Raw genomic sequence first — 16,887 nt, 5'->3', positions numbered from 1 at the left:
AAAAAAACTGGATTAAAAAATTATATAATAATTATTTTATTATTTATATTTGGAACGCAGAACTCCATATTATACCATTTACAAAGCTTTAAATATTGAATTTATATTTATAAGGATATCCCATTTAATTTTGCACGATTGCAAAATATATTTGTCAAGAAATTTGTGTGGTACTATCTTTAGCTTTTATATATTATTAGCTTTTTTTTTATTATTAAATTCTTATTGATTTTTTTTATTAATTTTTTATTATTAACTGTAATCACTTTTTTATATGCATAATCAATAATTTTTTCCAATTTTTACATTGTCGCTGAGGCTCAGAATTAGCAACATATAACTAAAATAATTTTGTTAAAAGCTGCGGATTGTCACAAAAAATTAGAAGCTGCTAAATAAGCATCGTAAAGTGAAGAAAAAATAAAAGAGATAGACTCTAATAAGTAGATCCAGACAGAAGGAACCGACCAAACACTTCGATGCATTATATTAGAGGGTTTGCGGGTTATCACCGTGTCTTCTTTCATGGTCGATGCCAACGTTTCGTGAACCGTACAGTATCAGTGCACCCCTCGCCCTGATGAAGTGAACAGCATGGTTCACGAAACATTGGCATCGACCATGAAAGAAGACACGGTGATAACCCGCAAACCCTCTAATATAATCGAAGAAGATAACCGTGGAAGCCTCAAATGCGTAACTTCGATGCATAGATATTCATACTACGCATTTAGTACTTAAAACAGTGTAGATATGTGTATGCTTAGAAGTTTATCTATTACATATTGACTAATTATTGATTATCAATTAACTATTTAATTTCGAGTTATTATTGATTAATTTAGAAATTCAATTAAATTTATTCAATTTATATATTACACGCACGCACGCACGCACGCACGCACAATATGTCTATATGTATTGATATCTATATGATATGTAATCAATTATTATATGTAAATATAACATTTATTTATATTTATACTATATTTGGAATAATAAAAGTAATGAGATAAATATTTAAATAATTAATTTTTTAATTTAAAATATCGAAGTTGTCACCCAAATTTACACATGTAATAGTTATAAAGATTATTAAGAATGTTTAGGCTGTATACTATATACAATATCAGATATTAAGCCTGTTCTTTTTGGTTGAACTTTTGCACCAGTTCATTTTTCTTCCTTTTCTCTTCAGAAGGAAAAAAGAGAAAAAAAGATGAACTGGTGCAAAAGTTCAGCCAAAAAGAACAGGCCAATTATCTAAAAGTATTAGTCAAACATTCAGACAAAAAAGCTAATATCGGTCAACGTCATTCAAAACATTTTGATATGATATGATATTAGTCCGTAAATATTACGTTCCGAAAACAAACTGCAAAAAACAAAACAAGTAATTTAGCTTATAATGGTTTTATGTAGCTCAACAATGGTTATTTTGCTACAATTTTAGATCAATAACTTTTAAACGAGTAAGTGGATTCAACCTTTTATAACGAATGTTTATTATTATTTTATATATATAAAATTCGACGTAATTAATGTTATTTTCTCATCAAATTTGGAAATAAGTAAATATAATTTGCAAATAAGTAAATATCACATATTTACTTATAAATATCAAATATTCACATAAATATTAAACAAACAAAAAATTAAGTAATCTATAATCCTCTAAATAGTAATTAATTTTAATCTAAGGATATATGTGTCACATTTAAAAACAATGTCAAAAATATAAAAATTGAGCGCAATTCTCTTGATTTAAAAGTTACTTAATTTTTGTTCGTGATATTTATGTAAAATCTGATATTTAATTATTTGCAAATTTGATGGAAATTTGATGAGGAAATAATATTAAGAATTCATGGAATTTCATATATATAATAAAATAATAATAAACATTCATCGAATTTCATATATAATAAAATCATAATAAACATTCGCGAAAAGATTTATTTGGATCCTGCACTTACTCATTTAAAAGTTATATTGACCTAAAATTGTAGCAAAATAACCGTTATTTTGCTACATTATGAGCTAAATTATTTGTTTTATTTTTTGCAGTTTGTTTTAAGATTTATTACTATTTTTTTTAGATATATCTATAATATTATATAGATTTACGGACTAATATCATCAAAATGTTTTGAATGACATTGACTGATATTAGCGTTTTTGTCTGATTATTTGACTGATACTTTCAGCTGATATTTGATATTTGTATGTACAGCCTAAACATTCTTAATAATCTTTATAAACATTACGTGTGTAAATTCATGGCAACTTCGATATTTTTTTTGAATGCTGCGCAAATGAATCACGTAAACAGCTATTTGAGAAAATATTGCTTATCTCACGAATGTCAGATCATTTTTGACGACGCCATATATCGAGTGAAAATAAATACGTGGCGAGAACGAGAGGGAGCCGGCAGACGTCAGCTGTCTATTCCTCGCAGAGGAGAGCGAGATAGCAGGATCCGCGTTTAGAGCGTCTGCCGGTTACCTGGCGCTTCGTCATCGCCGCCGCTGCCGTCGTTGTTGTTGTTGGCGACGTTGCTCCGGTTTTAGTAGTAGCGTCGCGACGCCCCAGATCGACTGATTCGCTCGCGCGTCGCTCGCGTAACCGTGCGAAGCGAAGCGACGCGATGCAAGGCGGTGGCGTGTCCGAGACCGCGCAGCAGATCGTCGAGTTCGAGGAGTTGGTATCGCGATTGGATCGTATTAACGACGTTGTGATTCGGCGACCGTCGACAACGACGACGACGACGACGACGACGACGACGACATCGACGTCGGTGCCGCCGCCGTCGCCGCCGGCACGAACGTCGTTGCATCTTCCCGGTGCGGCATCGTCCCTGCCTTACGACTGTCCCATCGCGGATGCGACGTGTTCGCCCGTCAGCGACGAGCAGCATCGGGTGCGCGTGCACCTCGGCATCGACGAGGATCTGCGAATGATCCTCGAGATGGACCCGTCGATCGTCGACGGGACCCTCGATCCTGGTTTGCCCGAAAGTTGTTCCACCGTGGCACGACCGTTGCGCGCCACGCGACCGCAAGGCTGGTACTGCACCGATCGAGACTAACTCCTTAGTGTCTAATGTTCGTGCGCATTATACAGTTATTTTATTTGCTGTTACTCTTAATCATTGTGCTGGCATTTGCATTGCCTAGTGTTGGTTCTAATTAATCTGGAAATAGTCACCTGTGATGAGTTTTTTCCCAGCTGCAGTAGCGAGAAAATGAAACTCAGTCACACAGTAATTTTCTTTAGGTTTGTTCGCAGATTCTTTTCCGAAGATATATATACAGGGTGAATCAGAGTAGTTGAACCAGTTTTTTATCCTACGAGAAAATTATCGACCTCACACTAATTATCGACTTAGCGATACAGATCAGATGCGTGGATACATCGTGCGGGCGCACGAGAAAAAGACACATTTTTAATATCTTGTAACAATTTTCACAACTCAACGTCAAATGTGCCTGTTTTTACGCTCGAACCAGTAGTTCGCATGATGTTATTCACGCATTCGATCTGTATCGTTAAGTCAATAATTAGATGTGTAATCGATAATTTTTTCTAGCATAAAAAAACTGATTCAACTACTCTGATTCATCCTGCATATTCTTTTTATTTTTCTTACTTTTTTTTTAGAAAATATAGAGTAAATTTGTATATCTACATAATGACTTCAAATATTAATAAATTGTAGCACAATCAATATGTAATATCCCACAGATAGCAAATTGACATTATTTATCGTTATTTTAGTATCAAAATGATAGTAAAGATGATTACGTCAACTTGCTACATATATTGGGATGTAGTTAATAATTTAATTGGAGATTGGTGATTTAATTGGAAAATGTAAAAGTTATCCTAGATGATAAAGTTCATATATATAAAAAACTAAGTGACTATTTCTAAGTGACTATTCCTGGGTGAAAAAATCGGGACACCTACCTAAGATTTATTAATATCTTTGTATCATGTTAGAGAAATTTTACACGTCATGTACCACGCTATGATGGTTATATGATACCAAACCCCATTTATTTTCGTTTGTCATCTTGGTCTTTAAATGATGTGATGATGAAATCTGGAATGTCTATTGCAATTTCTATAAGCAATGACATACTTGTAGATACGTCTGTACAGTGACTATTTAACTAATATCCTGTGAAAACTAAAAATAGCACAGCTGTTTTGACAGTTGCATATGCGTGAAATGGACAATATTTTTGTGCATCGACCACGTAATCGAAAAATGTCATATAATTTTGACTACATTATGTTTTCGTTTATGTTTTCATCGTTCCTCGATTTTTGTTATTATCTCTAAAAAATATGTAATGAAAAATAAGGATTCCTTTGAATTCTATTTATAGCTATTTCTAGGGTGATCAGACATTCGGGTTTTTCCGACTCTTTTTTTAAAGCGTCCGGGGACGTTCGGGTTTTCAGCGTGTTCGGGGTGAAACTCTTTTTGGTACTCGTTTTGAGAAAGAGAGAGCGACGGGATTGGAAGTTATTAAGCCCATCGCACATGAAATACATAGTAAGTTAATCACTAGATCATTACTACTCGTACGTATCTGTGATAAAATATTTGAGAATTATTAGGTATTATTATATTAAAGTCGTTTTGTTGCTAATACTGAATACATGTTTTTATTGTTCTTAGGACTTTTAAATGTACTCTTTAGCTTCTGTTTTTTAATTCAAATAGACTACTTATTTTGTACTACAATTTAATTAAAAATCCTCTTTTTTATCCTATCTTTTTGTACTGCTTTTCTCTCTCTCAATCAGGATTATTCTAGTTTACTTAGATTAGATCTGGTCACTCTAGTTATTCTTTATATTTTAATATCGCCAAAGCTTTCGGAGATTATTGATTATCTTATTAAACGTAAAATTAAGACATAAAATCTCAATTCCGAAATTCAAGCTTATGAAAACAACGTGGCGTGAATTCCTCGTTAAAAATAAGCATATGATTTATAAACTTTGATTTGTACATTGTTGCCTTTGGTTTACGAAAGAAACAATAGGAATACTTTGTGCGCAAATTACTTGTACAATTCGTTCTGTCTCGGTTTATTGGCAACGTTTATACCGTCGTTATTTCTCAATTTATAATCCACATCGCAATCAATGTCACCTATCGACTCTTTATCGTCTCGAGACAAGGAACACCAGTTCTTCCTGTTTCATGCGTTCTGCACTTGATCGTTGTGCACGTCGTCTACGTCGGTCGTAAACATTGCATCCAAATTTAAACGTCCTTGTTGCAACTCGTCACTGAATCGCGAATCGCTCGTCTCTGCCTGCGATTCTCGTCGATGCTTCGTTGCGGGCAGCGAGCGTGGCGACGATAGTCGACGAAACGATGCAATGCGTTGCAACGATGCGAAAGTGCATTGAGTGCGAATTGTAACCAGACTCATAGCGTTTTTCATTGGCAGAGCTGGTGCGCACTCAGTGCACTTTAAAGCCGTTGTACACAAATCGACGTAAAGATGTACGTTTAATAAAAATATAGAAACGAATTAAACCGTGAAATCTTCAATAAATTTTATTGTGCATGGTATTTGATAAAATATACGTTGGGTATTTTATTAATTTAGATATATCACTTTTACATTCAGATTAAGTTAGTGTACAACAGTTTTAATGTGTACTGAGTGCGCATCAGTTCTGCCAGTAAAAACGCTATCAGCTACATTGTGTCATGATGTAAGAATAAGGTCTATTATTGCGCAAATGGTGACAGAATAATAGAACAACCAATTATATTTTAATATTCTCTCTTAATAGCAGCCAGTGTTCTAACACACTTAATTCTAATATTAACAGCTACATGTTGACATGCTTTTTATAATTTCGGGCAAGTTTTAAATTGGCTCGAAGAGCAGCCATTATATTGAACGACTGCGCATTGTTGGGAATGATACATCTTATATTTTTACATCATGCATTGAGTAACCTCGTCAACGTTGACGTCTTCTGAAAACTCCTCTTATAATCTGTCTCTGAAAAACAGCGTTAAGGTCTCTCCGCTAAGAGCATCGAATCCGAACTTCTAGACATCGTCGGTGATAGACGGTTTGCGATATTTCATCGTTGACATCTTTATTACTCGCTATTAGAACGTTTTGCGTTAAAATATAGCAGCTTATGTTTATCTTGGATCATTACAGACATTTAAGTAGTTGTGTGTAGGTTAATGGACATTTCCTTTTTTAAATTAACCAAATATTATTTTTTATTTCGTCGATATAAAATCACATGAATAATATATCTTGAGAGTTATGATCAATTTTCGCATGATTTTGCTCTCATGTTAACGGCGGAAAATCACTGATTAAGACCTGATAATAATTCCAAAGCAATTAATTATAACATTACTATCAGTAATATTACTATGGTACTCGAATAATAATTCTGTGATAATCGATTCAAAAATTCAATCGAGGTTGAATGGTCCGATGTTAAATTTAGCACATTAACCGAGCCTGTCGTAACGTAACATAAACATTGTGCGCTGAAATTATCTGAATTTAACTATCCTCCTCCCCTCCCCCTATACACGCCCACCACGTCCCCCCCATCGATTATCGGTATGCGTAAAATACATCGCGTAACGTAGTTTCATACATTCGCACACACGTGCCATAAATATTCAAACAATTTCATGTTACCGGTGGCTATTGAAGAAAAGAGCGCGGGAGGAAAATTACGAGCGTCGTTGCTGGTAAAAGTTGAAAATGAATATGGAAGTTACGAAGCTCCAATAATAGCGACGTATAAATTAACCAATATTTTTCTTTTCGAAATAAAACAGGAAGTACAACGGTCGATTCGTTGCGCGCGTACTTGGCGCGTACAAATTATCCTTTTTCGTTTTTTCAACCGAATGAAACTGCGCATATATACTCGAGAAAATGCTGATGTATACATCAAAATCCATATTAGTTAGCGTTTGGTTTTCTTACATGCGCGTTACGCACTGATACTTGGATCGAATCCAGATCGTAACGCGCCTCTGACGCTTCGACAACAAGTCGCTATTCTGCTTTAGTCGGAATTCGCATTTTTAAGTCGCTTATATATAGCGACGAATATAAATATATATAACCGGCGACAATCGTAGCCAATGATTTCGCGAATTTCAAGTAGACCTGTAGCCCTAATTTTCAATTATTTTTAGTGTAATTATAGATCATAGATTAATTATATGGATTTTTTATTTGCGTATTACTTTTAGTTCTGTCTCTCTCAAAGTCAATTGTATTAAAAGTAGAATAAGAACACAGGAAACTGCGTTTCCTGCCGCAGTTATCGGTGGACAGAGAATTAATTTGATATAGTGAGATTATATATATAATGAAAAACGTTAATGTACATTTTATGCAGGGTGTCATTAACCGATTAAATCACCCATCGTGAGCAGGTAGAGTGAACCGAATTGAGTTGAAAAGTCCTCTACCATTTCGCAATTTTCGCAATAGTTAATAAGATATTAATTACTAAAAATGGCCGAATATTGGTCTTCAATAATTTTTTTCTCAAATACTATCAAAAAGCGCACAAAAAAACTATAAGAGACAAAAATTGTTTATTTTCTTCTCATACTCTCTAAATCTGAATCAGTGGATAGTCATTAATAATTACCCAGTGGCATACTTGGCACTGATAATCAGTGAAGTTCAACTAAAAAAGAAAGAATATTTGAGCATTATATGACTAAATATTGATATTTGCACGTTAATTTCAATCTTCCAATACCATATTCATTGAATTTAACCATAAAAACAAGGTTAGATCACATAATAAAGATTAGCTAGGTTAGGAATCTTACATTTAATTCACTGATTCTACTAGTGGCATACTTGGCACTGATATCAGTGATTATCCACTGATTCAGATTTAGAGAGTAGAACTCTAAGAATTTTTTTATCAACTTTTTAGTAGGTACTGCATTTTCTTATTTTTATTATCGTGAGAAAATACGGTATTAAAAAATTCTGAAAAAATTCTGAAAAAATTCTCAGAACTTTAGTTCTCAGAACTCGACTCAGTTCGGTTCACTCTACCTGCTCATGATGGATGATTTAATCGGTTAATAACATCCTGTATAGAAATAATATTAGAGTGTTTAAAGTATAAACTATCAGTGTTTAAATTATAAATTATCATTGTTTTAATTATAATTCCCAAATGCAGCATCTGTTGCTATTATTTCAATTTTACATTTGGCTAAATAGTTGGCTCGAGTTGTTTTTCCATGGTCATTTTTGCTCTATAAATATTACAAATCTAATCATATCTCGACAGTATATAATCATTCTGGTTTAGTGCTCATGCTTTTAACTCGTACACATTTATCACGAGCGACGATCATAGCCTATACTCTGCAAATTTTAGTTATAACCGTAATATCACTGTAATTAATCTACTATCGCCGTAATAATACTTTATTATATATTTTTAGCATTAATGATAGAGGAACGTAAATAATAACATAAATATATTATACAATATAAAAATATTAAAAGAACAAATAATTTTAGAAGAAAAACCGTTTCCAGTTGGGAGAAAAATTATTTTCCATGCAATACATTTCGCAAGAAAAAATAATCGATCTTTGTGTTCGAATTGTATAATTCATGATTAAATTGTACAAGTAGTACTCAACGACCATCTTGGCTCATAAATGTTACACTGACCGTATCGCGAATAATTTCTCGCTAAATCGCCTTGTCGCACGGGCTAATTACATCGCGCGCGCGTGCCGGTTGCTATTCGCACGACCTTGTTCCTGATTTTCGTCCAGGAGCTTTCGATTACCCGGTTCCGCTATGGTAAGCGAGAATGGTAACGGTAACGGTAACGTCGTCTCTGTAACGTATCGGCTGATTCTCATCTCTCTCTCTCTCTCTCTCTCTCTCTCTCTGTCTATCTATCTCTCTATCTCCTTTCGCTGGTTCCTGCATTTGCATAACCCGAATCCGTATCGCCCAATCGTCCGGCACGATTCACAGCCACTGCACGTGTATGTGCACGTACGCGCCGAAGATTACGGTCGAGATTCTGCACGGTCAACTTGCGTAATTTTCCGGCCAGCAAACTCCGCGTTTACTCTCCGTACAGAGAAGCTTGCGAAGGCGTAATCTCGCAAGAGAATTCTAAGCTTACAGGCCAAGGCTGTAAGCGATCGTTCGCGATCGATTTCGGTTGCGCAGATTTCTATGAAGCTTCGGGAATATCGTAATATAGCTCGAGATGAAACATGTGTGCCTTCTACGTAAAATTGCGAATCTAATATACTGCAATATCTATCAATTAAGACACTAATTTTGCGAAGCTTTGGATTAATATTATCTCACGCATAGAAAATTCGTATACTCTTAAGTTTGTGTCAAAAATTGGAGATACACGTTGAAATAAAAACCTTACGTAAATTACAAGAGACATAAGTACCATTAAACATAAGAGGAAAAATAATACTTCAAAATCAGGAGTTATACATGCAATCACGAGAAATCATTGTGTAATATTAGATAAAATCGTTTATTTTACCAAATGACTTCATATGTAATGAAGAAAATTATTCGTAATCATGATATGAAGTCATATGAAATCAAATGAAATTATGTAATCTGTGGGACAATATTTCAACTAGTGGTTACTCCCTCAGAAATAAAATTGTTACAGTTTATAACATACTTTTTCAACTTACCTACTTAATTTATAAATTTATCTATCATAATAGATAGATTATTATAATATTATTATTATATTGTTAGTGTTATATTATTATACTAATATCATTTATCTATTTATCACAGTTTATCTATCTAATTTATTTATCATTGAAATTTTGTAAATAATTGTTCATTAATTCGTGTAAAATGGATATTTTCTGACGAAGCGTGAGTATAGATTTTTTTTCTTTCATCTGCCATAATGGAAAAATATTACATTAATAATTACTCTTTTGTTCACACTGGCAATTAAAGTCCCCTTGCTCAAATTAATGTGACACGCAAGCGAGATGACACAATGTTCCACGCGATCGTTTTGTTTGCCAGGTTAAGATTAACGGTGGGAAATTTGTAATACTATAACTGAGAAGTAGGAGGGAGCAGTGGTCATTTAGCAAAGGCGTAGCGACCTAAGTGCACTTTGTTAGAAAGCTTCGTTACCACGGATTAATCGACTGCATTGTATAATTCTAGTTGGCACGAAAGACTTTTCAACAGTGTTAATTATAGGATATACCTTTACCTTCTACCTTCAACCTGTATTCTTTACTCTTTCCTTCAAGATCTATTTCATTTTACAACATACATGATATTTCCAAAAACGTCTGAAAAATATTTTCATACATAAAATTATGAAACCGATTACAATATAAAGCACGATATTGATCTTTTTATTTTTTTGCACCGTTTACAATCTGTAAAATTGTTTTGATAAACGCCATATATTCTACCACTGCGTATGGATTGTTTTTTTATAGCGTTTGTAATGTTGTTCCTCTCTCTCTCCCTTATTTTTGTATCGCATTTTCAAGCTTCTACGTTGTTATTTGCAGCACAAACAATATAATAACTCACTATATTTGTCGAGAAAGAAGAGCGTATGTAATATAAGACTATAAGAGATAAGATTGTGAAGAAAGACGGCTTACATAAATGACACATTGATACAAATTGCAAATTGGGTCTTTGTCTGCCGACGGGATATTGGTCGTTGTAATATTTCAAAGAGATACTCATATTTTAAGATCGTATTTCCATTTCATCTTTTTTTCTTTGCCTCATTCACTCTTTCTATGTATCTATCTATCTCTCTATCACGTTCTTTCCATTCTTTCGTGTCGTTTTTATAAAGTAGAATCTAGACGAAGTTTTTTCCGACGAGTTTCCATCTTCCTGGTCGAGGTAAATCGTTTTCCGCTGCTTGCTTATTACGATTATCATTGTTATTATCAGTCGACACTCGAGCTTTTCATAAACCCCGCAAACTTTCGCAGCTAGTATTAGCGATGTTGGGAATGCAGAGGCAGGAGAAGAATTTATTTCTAGCCAGTTTGTTTCGCGGACGGATTCGCCGAATGTTTGTTATTAAATTTTACACCGAGAGAATTTGAGATTCAATGAATGCGAGAATGGCGTGGCATTTAATACGATGCCGAATGTATCAAGCAAGAATTTTTATCTTATCTCAGTGTCACCCATTTCACCTCTATAAAGAATACCGCAGGCTAAAAGTTATATTGCTTCAAAATTTCTTCTAAACTTGTAAAATTTATTCATAGCTTCTTTATAGACAAACAAAATTTATTAATTTTGAAAATTGATATATTTCAATGTGTTAGAAAAGTTATTGTATTCAAATATTACAGAATGATTCAGTGTCATAAAATTATGAAATTGAAAAGAGATGACTATAATTACATTGTAAAATAATTATGGTTATGGGGATCTTCAGTTTTATAGTTATTACTACTATAATAATATAATATTAGCACTGAAAGATGTATATAGGCACTAAATTTTAATAAATATTTGTTTGAATAGTATTGACTAAATATTTAAATGTAAAAAAGATATAGGGTAAACTCGGATATTACGGCCATACGGAAAAGATGGCCATAGGCTATAATTTCTCCAATAATTGATAAATAGTGCATTTTTATAGTCATTTTTAAAGATAATCAATATTTACAGTAGTTCATGTGAGTACACTATTCAAAATAACAATATTATAAATATTATCTAATATTTTTTCTTTCGACTATCTGCAAAGTTTTGCACGTGTCTGCTAAAAACTGTTATAATGTCGAATAAATTACAGTTAAGCTGCCATAATCAACATTACATACACAATAAAGGTACATAAATTGCAATGTGACCTATAATTAATACTTTTATTTTCATTATTTATTTATAAATACTATAGCTATCTTTCCGTTATAGTTAGGGTAAGATGGCTCACTTTTTTCGTGGTAAGTTGGCCAATGCAATCTGACGCAGTCGACATCTGTTGAATAAAGATTGCGTTAGTATAGATGTTATCAGCGTTTTCATCTAATGTACGGATAAAGACAGAACAATGAATAAGGCGCATGAACACCCAAAACTTAACCTCAGCATCGTTCTGTAAGACAAAAGTCTACTGCAGCTTATCACAGCTCGTGATATTAACTTTAAATAATTATTGTGAATAATGTGCAATAAAAGTAAGTATTAGGATTTTTCTCTTTGATTTTATTATAATTGCAATAAATATCGCGACATTCGTGAGTGTTGTGAGGTTAGAATCTTGTCGTTTAATTGCCCGACATAGCATGAAGCGTACGAAATATAATATTTTATTCTTTATATTTCGGTGAATAACAAGGACAAATAAGGATACGTTTTCACTGAGCGCGTCACGCGTCGCGATTATGAGCTCACAATGGAAAAAGTAGATTGGATTCAATGCATCTATTGCAAACGGTGGCTACATGAAACGTGTACATCATTTGTTGATGTTTGTCAAATGTGTGGCAAAATCATTTCAAAAACTAAGCAATAGATATGCAAACATTGTTTTTTTTTTAAATTATAGAATTTGTTTGGTTTTCTAACAAAATAAATCTTTGTTAGATTTTTTTAACACAAAACATATATGGTCAACTATCCCATAATATCATGGCCATCTTTTCCCTAAAAATCAGATAAGATGGCTAATGCATACTTTGTAATATTTTGATAAAATTAAAGTTCTGTTAAGTATTTTCTCTTTAAGTTCGGTAGTATTTGTTACTTTAAGTTTCAGTGAAAGTAATATCCCAAACATTGTTAAAAAGTAACAAGAATAAATGTATGTTTTTTGCATTTTAAAAAACTATGGCCATCACATAGCCGAGTTTACCCTATTTATTTGGTACAAGAACCATTAATTTGATTTAACTATCATTTTTTATTGAGTAAATATTTATTTATTGTAAATAAATGTTTAGTTAGTACTGTTGAAAAAAATATATTTAGTAAAAAATATAATAGTAATAAGGCTCAATAAAATCAAAAAAAGGAATAGGGCTACGAGCCAAAGGTTAATCGTTATAAATTTAAAAATTAGTAAAATAAACATATCATTAGAATATAAAAACTTTAATGCCGGCTATAAATAAATAAATAAAGACAAACGTTTCGATCCCTATTGGATCATTATCAATGTTAAAATAGAACGTTACAATAATAAAATTAAAAATTATACTTCGCTCTCCTAAATATAATTTTTAATGATCCAATAGGAATCGAAACGTTTGTCTTTATTTATTTGTTTATAGCCGGCATTAAAGTTTTTATATTCTAATGATATATTTATTTTACTAATTTTTAAATTTATAACGATTAACTTTTGGCTCGTAGCCCTATTCCTTTTTTATATTTGGTAAATTTTTTAATGAGAATTTAATAATTTTTTTAGTAATAGTAATAATACAAATATTTATAGTTGTACTCTAAAAAATGTATAGCTGACATCGAAAATGACTGTAAATTATAGTTCAATTATAGTAATTGTAAACCATTTTTTCTTTCCTGTATATCATTGCAAAAAATTTTATTTATAGAATTTTATGTGTACGTAACATTAACTTATTCCTTGCACTCTGATTTTGCTATAAATTCACTTATGCACATTCCGTACAAGGTTAATTTGGATACGCTAGAGAATATCTAATATCGAAGTAAATGACTGTTCGAATTTCACGATCGAGAGCCCACTCACGACGATAATCTCCGTTTCGACGATGAAATTCTGCGCACGTACGGCCTCGTTCGACCGAAGCCGACGTCTTAGTCGAGAGTATACATTAATCCGACAAAGAAGCTGCTTTCCATATTATCGCGATTTATATCGGCCGCCTGCAGGTAGAGCGAGCGGCTATATTTTCTCACTTAATTCATTCTGCGGGAATAAAGATAAAACTTAGACGACGGCGAGCCACCGATTTTCTTCGAGACTAATGACATTAATACCTCTAGTCCTCTACCTTATATGGGGGGGAGGGGGCTCGGTGATTCTTGCTCGCCGGGAATCTCCAGTGCCGAGTTTCTTACGTGATGTACACAAAGGGCACCTTAGGGGGATTTAAAAAATTAATAAATTATTAGAAAAATATCGATCCGTTACTGATACTAACAAATTTTCGTTTTGTATGAATGTTATAGGTATATATTTTTTATAATATCCTTGCTATGTCAGGGACTTTTATTTTAGATTTTATAATAAAGTGTTTATATATAATTAATACTAAGATTGTTAATTTTAAAATGTTATCTTGACGTATCCTCAAAAAATTCGATTAAATATTTTTAAATAATTTTCTTGGCTTTACATATTATACAATGGGAGGAGAAAGGACATCACATTTACTATTATATTCGCCTCCAGGATTCTCTTGCAGGAATTCCTCTTTGCGTATCGCATATAGAGAGACAGTGAGTAAGAAGGAGGATCGGAGAAGGTTTCGCGCGAATTTGCATGAAGCTGCCATAAGCGATCCTCTGTTGCTCTTTATATAAGTATTAAATTCAGTATTACGGTCGTTCTCCTCTTCGCTCCTCTAAGCGGAACATGTATAAAGGTTCCGCCGGCAAAAAGTGCGATACTGTTGGCACGGAAAAGAGAAACTCGTGCTAGTATTGCGCGAGAAGAGTCGTACGTGACCTTGGAGAATTAATGGTATCCAACGTACGGTTGAAAATTATTTTCGGCCATCCAATACCCAATATAGCGACGAGAAATATATGGGTTCGCCGTGGCGCCTTCGATCCACCAACTGTTTATAAAAAGTCAAGCTTGCTGCAAGATCTTTCGCGAATGCATTTAGAATCAATGCGATTGCATTGTCTCTATGCGATAACGAAAATTTTGTTGTATTCACGTGTAGTTGATTTATACATATAAGTTTTTAAGATCGCTATTGACGAATCTGCAATAATAATTCCGAAATAAAAAACGGCAGATCCAATAAGGCGGACCAAAATTCTAAATTTTGTTGGATTAGTGATTCCAAAAGCTCTTGGAATACGAATTTTATTCAAATCAAGAAAATTTTATATTTTGGTTTGTCACATATTGGATCCGCTATTTTGAATTTTGATTATAAATTCATAATCAGCGACTCTAAAAACTTTTAGTAAGATGTCAACTAGGTGCTAATTATTTCTAGGAAAAAGTCAGGCATGAAAGGGTTAATGATTTTTATAGTGGAACGTAATGGCAATTCTTATTATTAATTAAATAACAAAAAATTCCGTTCAATTGATGATAATGCATGGTGTTCTATTCAATTTAAAAATTATTTAAATATTATTGAAATTTATTACTACGTAATTGATAGAATTCAACCGACGAAAAGAAAATAACTTTTTATTTAATAATTATGTAAAATATTATTGAGAATAAAACATTATTTTTTTACTCTATTGAATTTTGTCGCTAACGTAGTAATCAAATTTCAATAAGAATAAATTATATTTATTAATCTGTCTTTCTGCAATTACGAAGGTTCTTCGCGACATTCGAAAATAATTAAATTCTTACTAAGGATGCGTTTAATTAGGTTTTAACAAGAGTAATTTAGCTATATTGATTTTCAATGGTAAGATTCGTTCAGGTATGATATTAAATTCTCTAATTAATAGTATAACGAGCAAGTGAAATTCAATACAGCAAAAGTTAAAACAATATGAACAATATGAAGTTGCAATCAAAAGCATATGCACTATCGTGATCGCGAGCACACTGGACTTTCCCACAAAATATCAATACAACGATTATCCGAAAAGAAGGGAAGTATCCAATTCCATTTCAACTTCGACCTTATCCGCAGAAAATTTTTCATCAGAAACTTTTCCAATCTTCTATCAGAGTATTTTTCGTTTCTTAATCGGTCGCGAGTTTTCTGGCGAACTCAGCCAACATTGGTAATACCCGATTCTTACATTCTGTCGTGACTCTCACCGCGATTATTTCTTTAAATTTATTAATTATATTGGCACCTTATCCGATATTTATGTAATAAGAATTTCAATACTACAATAAATATAATAAATATAATAAAGGAATGTAATAAGGAATTTAATTAGTATAATATATTATAATGTAACAAAAATTTGTATTATCAAATTTCTTTGACATTTCACTATAAATCTAATAAAACTAAAAGTGTGTATGATAAATAAAGATATACGTTTTCCATAATATTTGCATCGTGTAATATAACATCGAGCAAAAAATCTTAAATTATAATTTTAATTAATTTGAACAAAATTCCATAAACATGTTGATAAAAAGGATCAGAGCTTTTAAAAACAATAATGTTATAAGAGAAAAAAGCAAGTTCGTCTCTTAGGCGATAGAAAAATTCGTAAGACATTTTAATGGTCTCCGGGAGAGTCGGTGTTCTGATTAAATCGCCTTTCACGAGTCAGCCGGTACTACTATTATAAAAGTTGTAACAGCTTTATTACGGCAGCTCTCTCGTACCGTGACTGGAAACGGAAGAATTTTTAATTTCGTAATCGCACAAAGACGACGGCTTTTGAGTTTAAGACTTGGTCGAATATTCAGTGTCTTTTCCTCCTTTGTAAACGAGGCTTCTGTTTCTCTATTGGTTGTAAGATCGAATCTCGTATTCAAAGTTTGATCATTTAACTGTCTTAAGTATTTATTTCTAAAGTTTCATTACCAATGTAGTATTTATTCTAACTATCTATTCTCTTATTCAATGACAACATAAGAAATCTATTAGACCGTTCTTCTCAAATTTAACGTAAAATTTCTTCACATAATTTTTAGCTTTAACCA

At 32.7% G+C, this 16,887-nt stretch overlaps 1 protein-coding gene across 1 annotated transcript in view; it reads left to right on the top strand.

Moving 5' to 3' along the window:
- The first annotated feature begins 2,650 nt into the window (after positions 1-2,650).
- Positions 2,651-16,887, top strand: part of Mitf (transcription factor Mitf) — a 96,051-nt gene continuing 81,814 nt past the window's right edge. Inside the window, 1 exon segment of the mRNA XM_018460601.1 lies at positions 2,651-3,069. Within this exon segment, the coding sequence (XP_018316103.1) occupies positions 2,651-3,069 (419 nt within the window).

This window comes from Mycetomoellerius zeteki, unplaced genomic scaffold (genome assembly GCF_001594055.1).
Source record: "Mycetomoellerius zeteki isolate Tzet28-1 unplaced genomic scaffold, Tzet1.0 scaffold95, whole genome shotgun sequence".
Taxonomy (NCBI): Eukaryota; Metazoa; Arthropoda; class Insecta; order Hymenoptera; family Formicidae; genus Mycetomoellerius; species Mycetomoellerius zeteki.
This window is presented reverse-complemented; position numbering and strand designations above follow the sequence as displayed.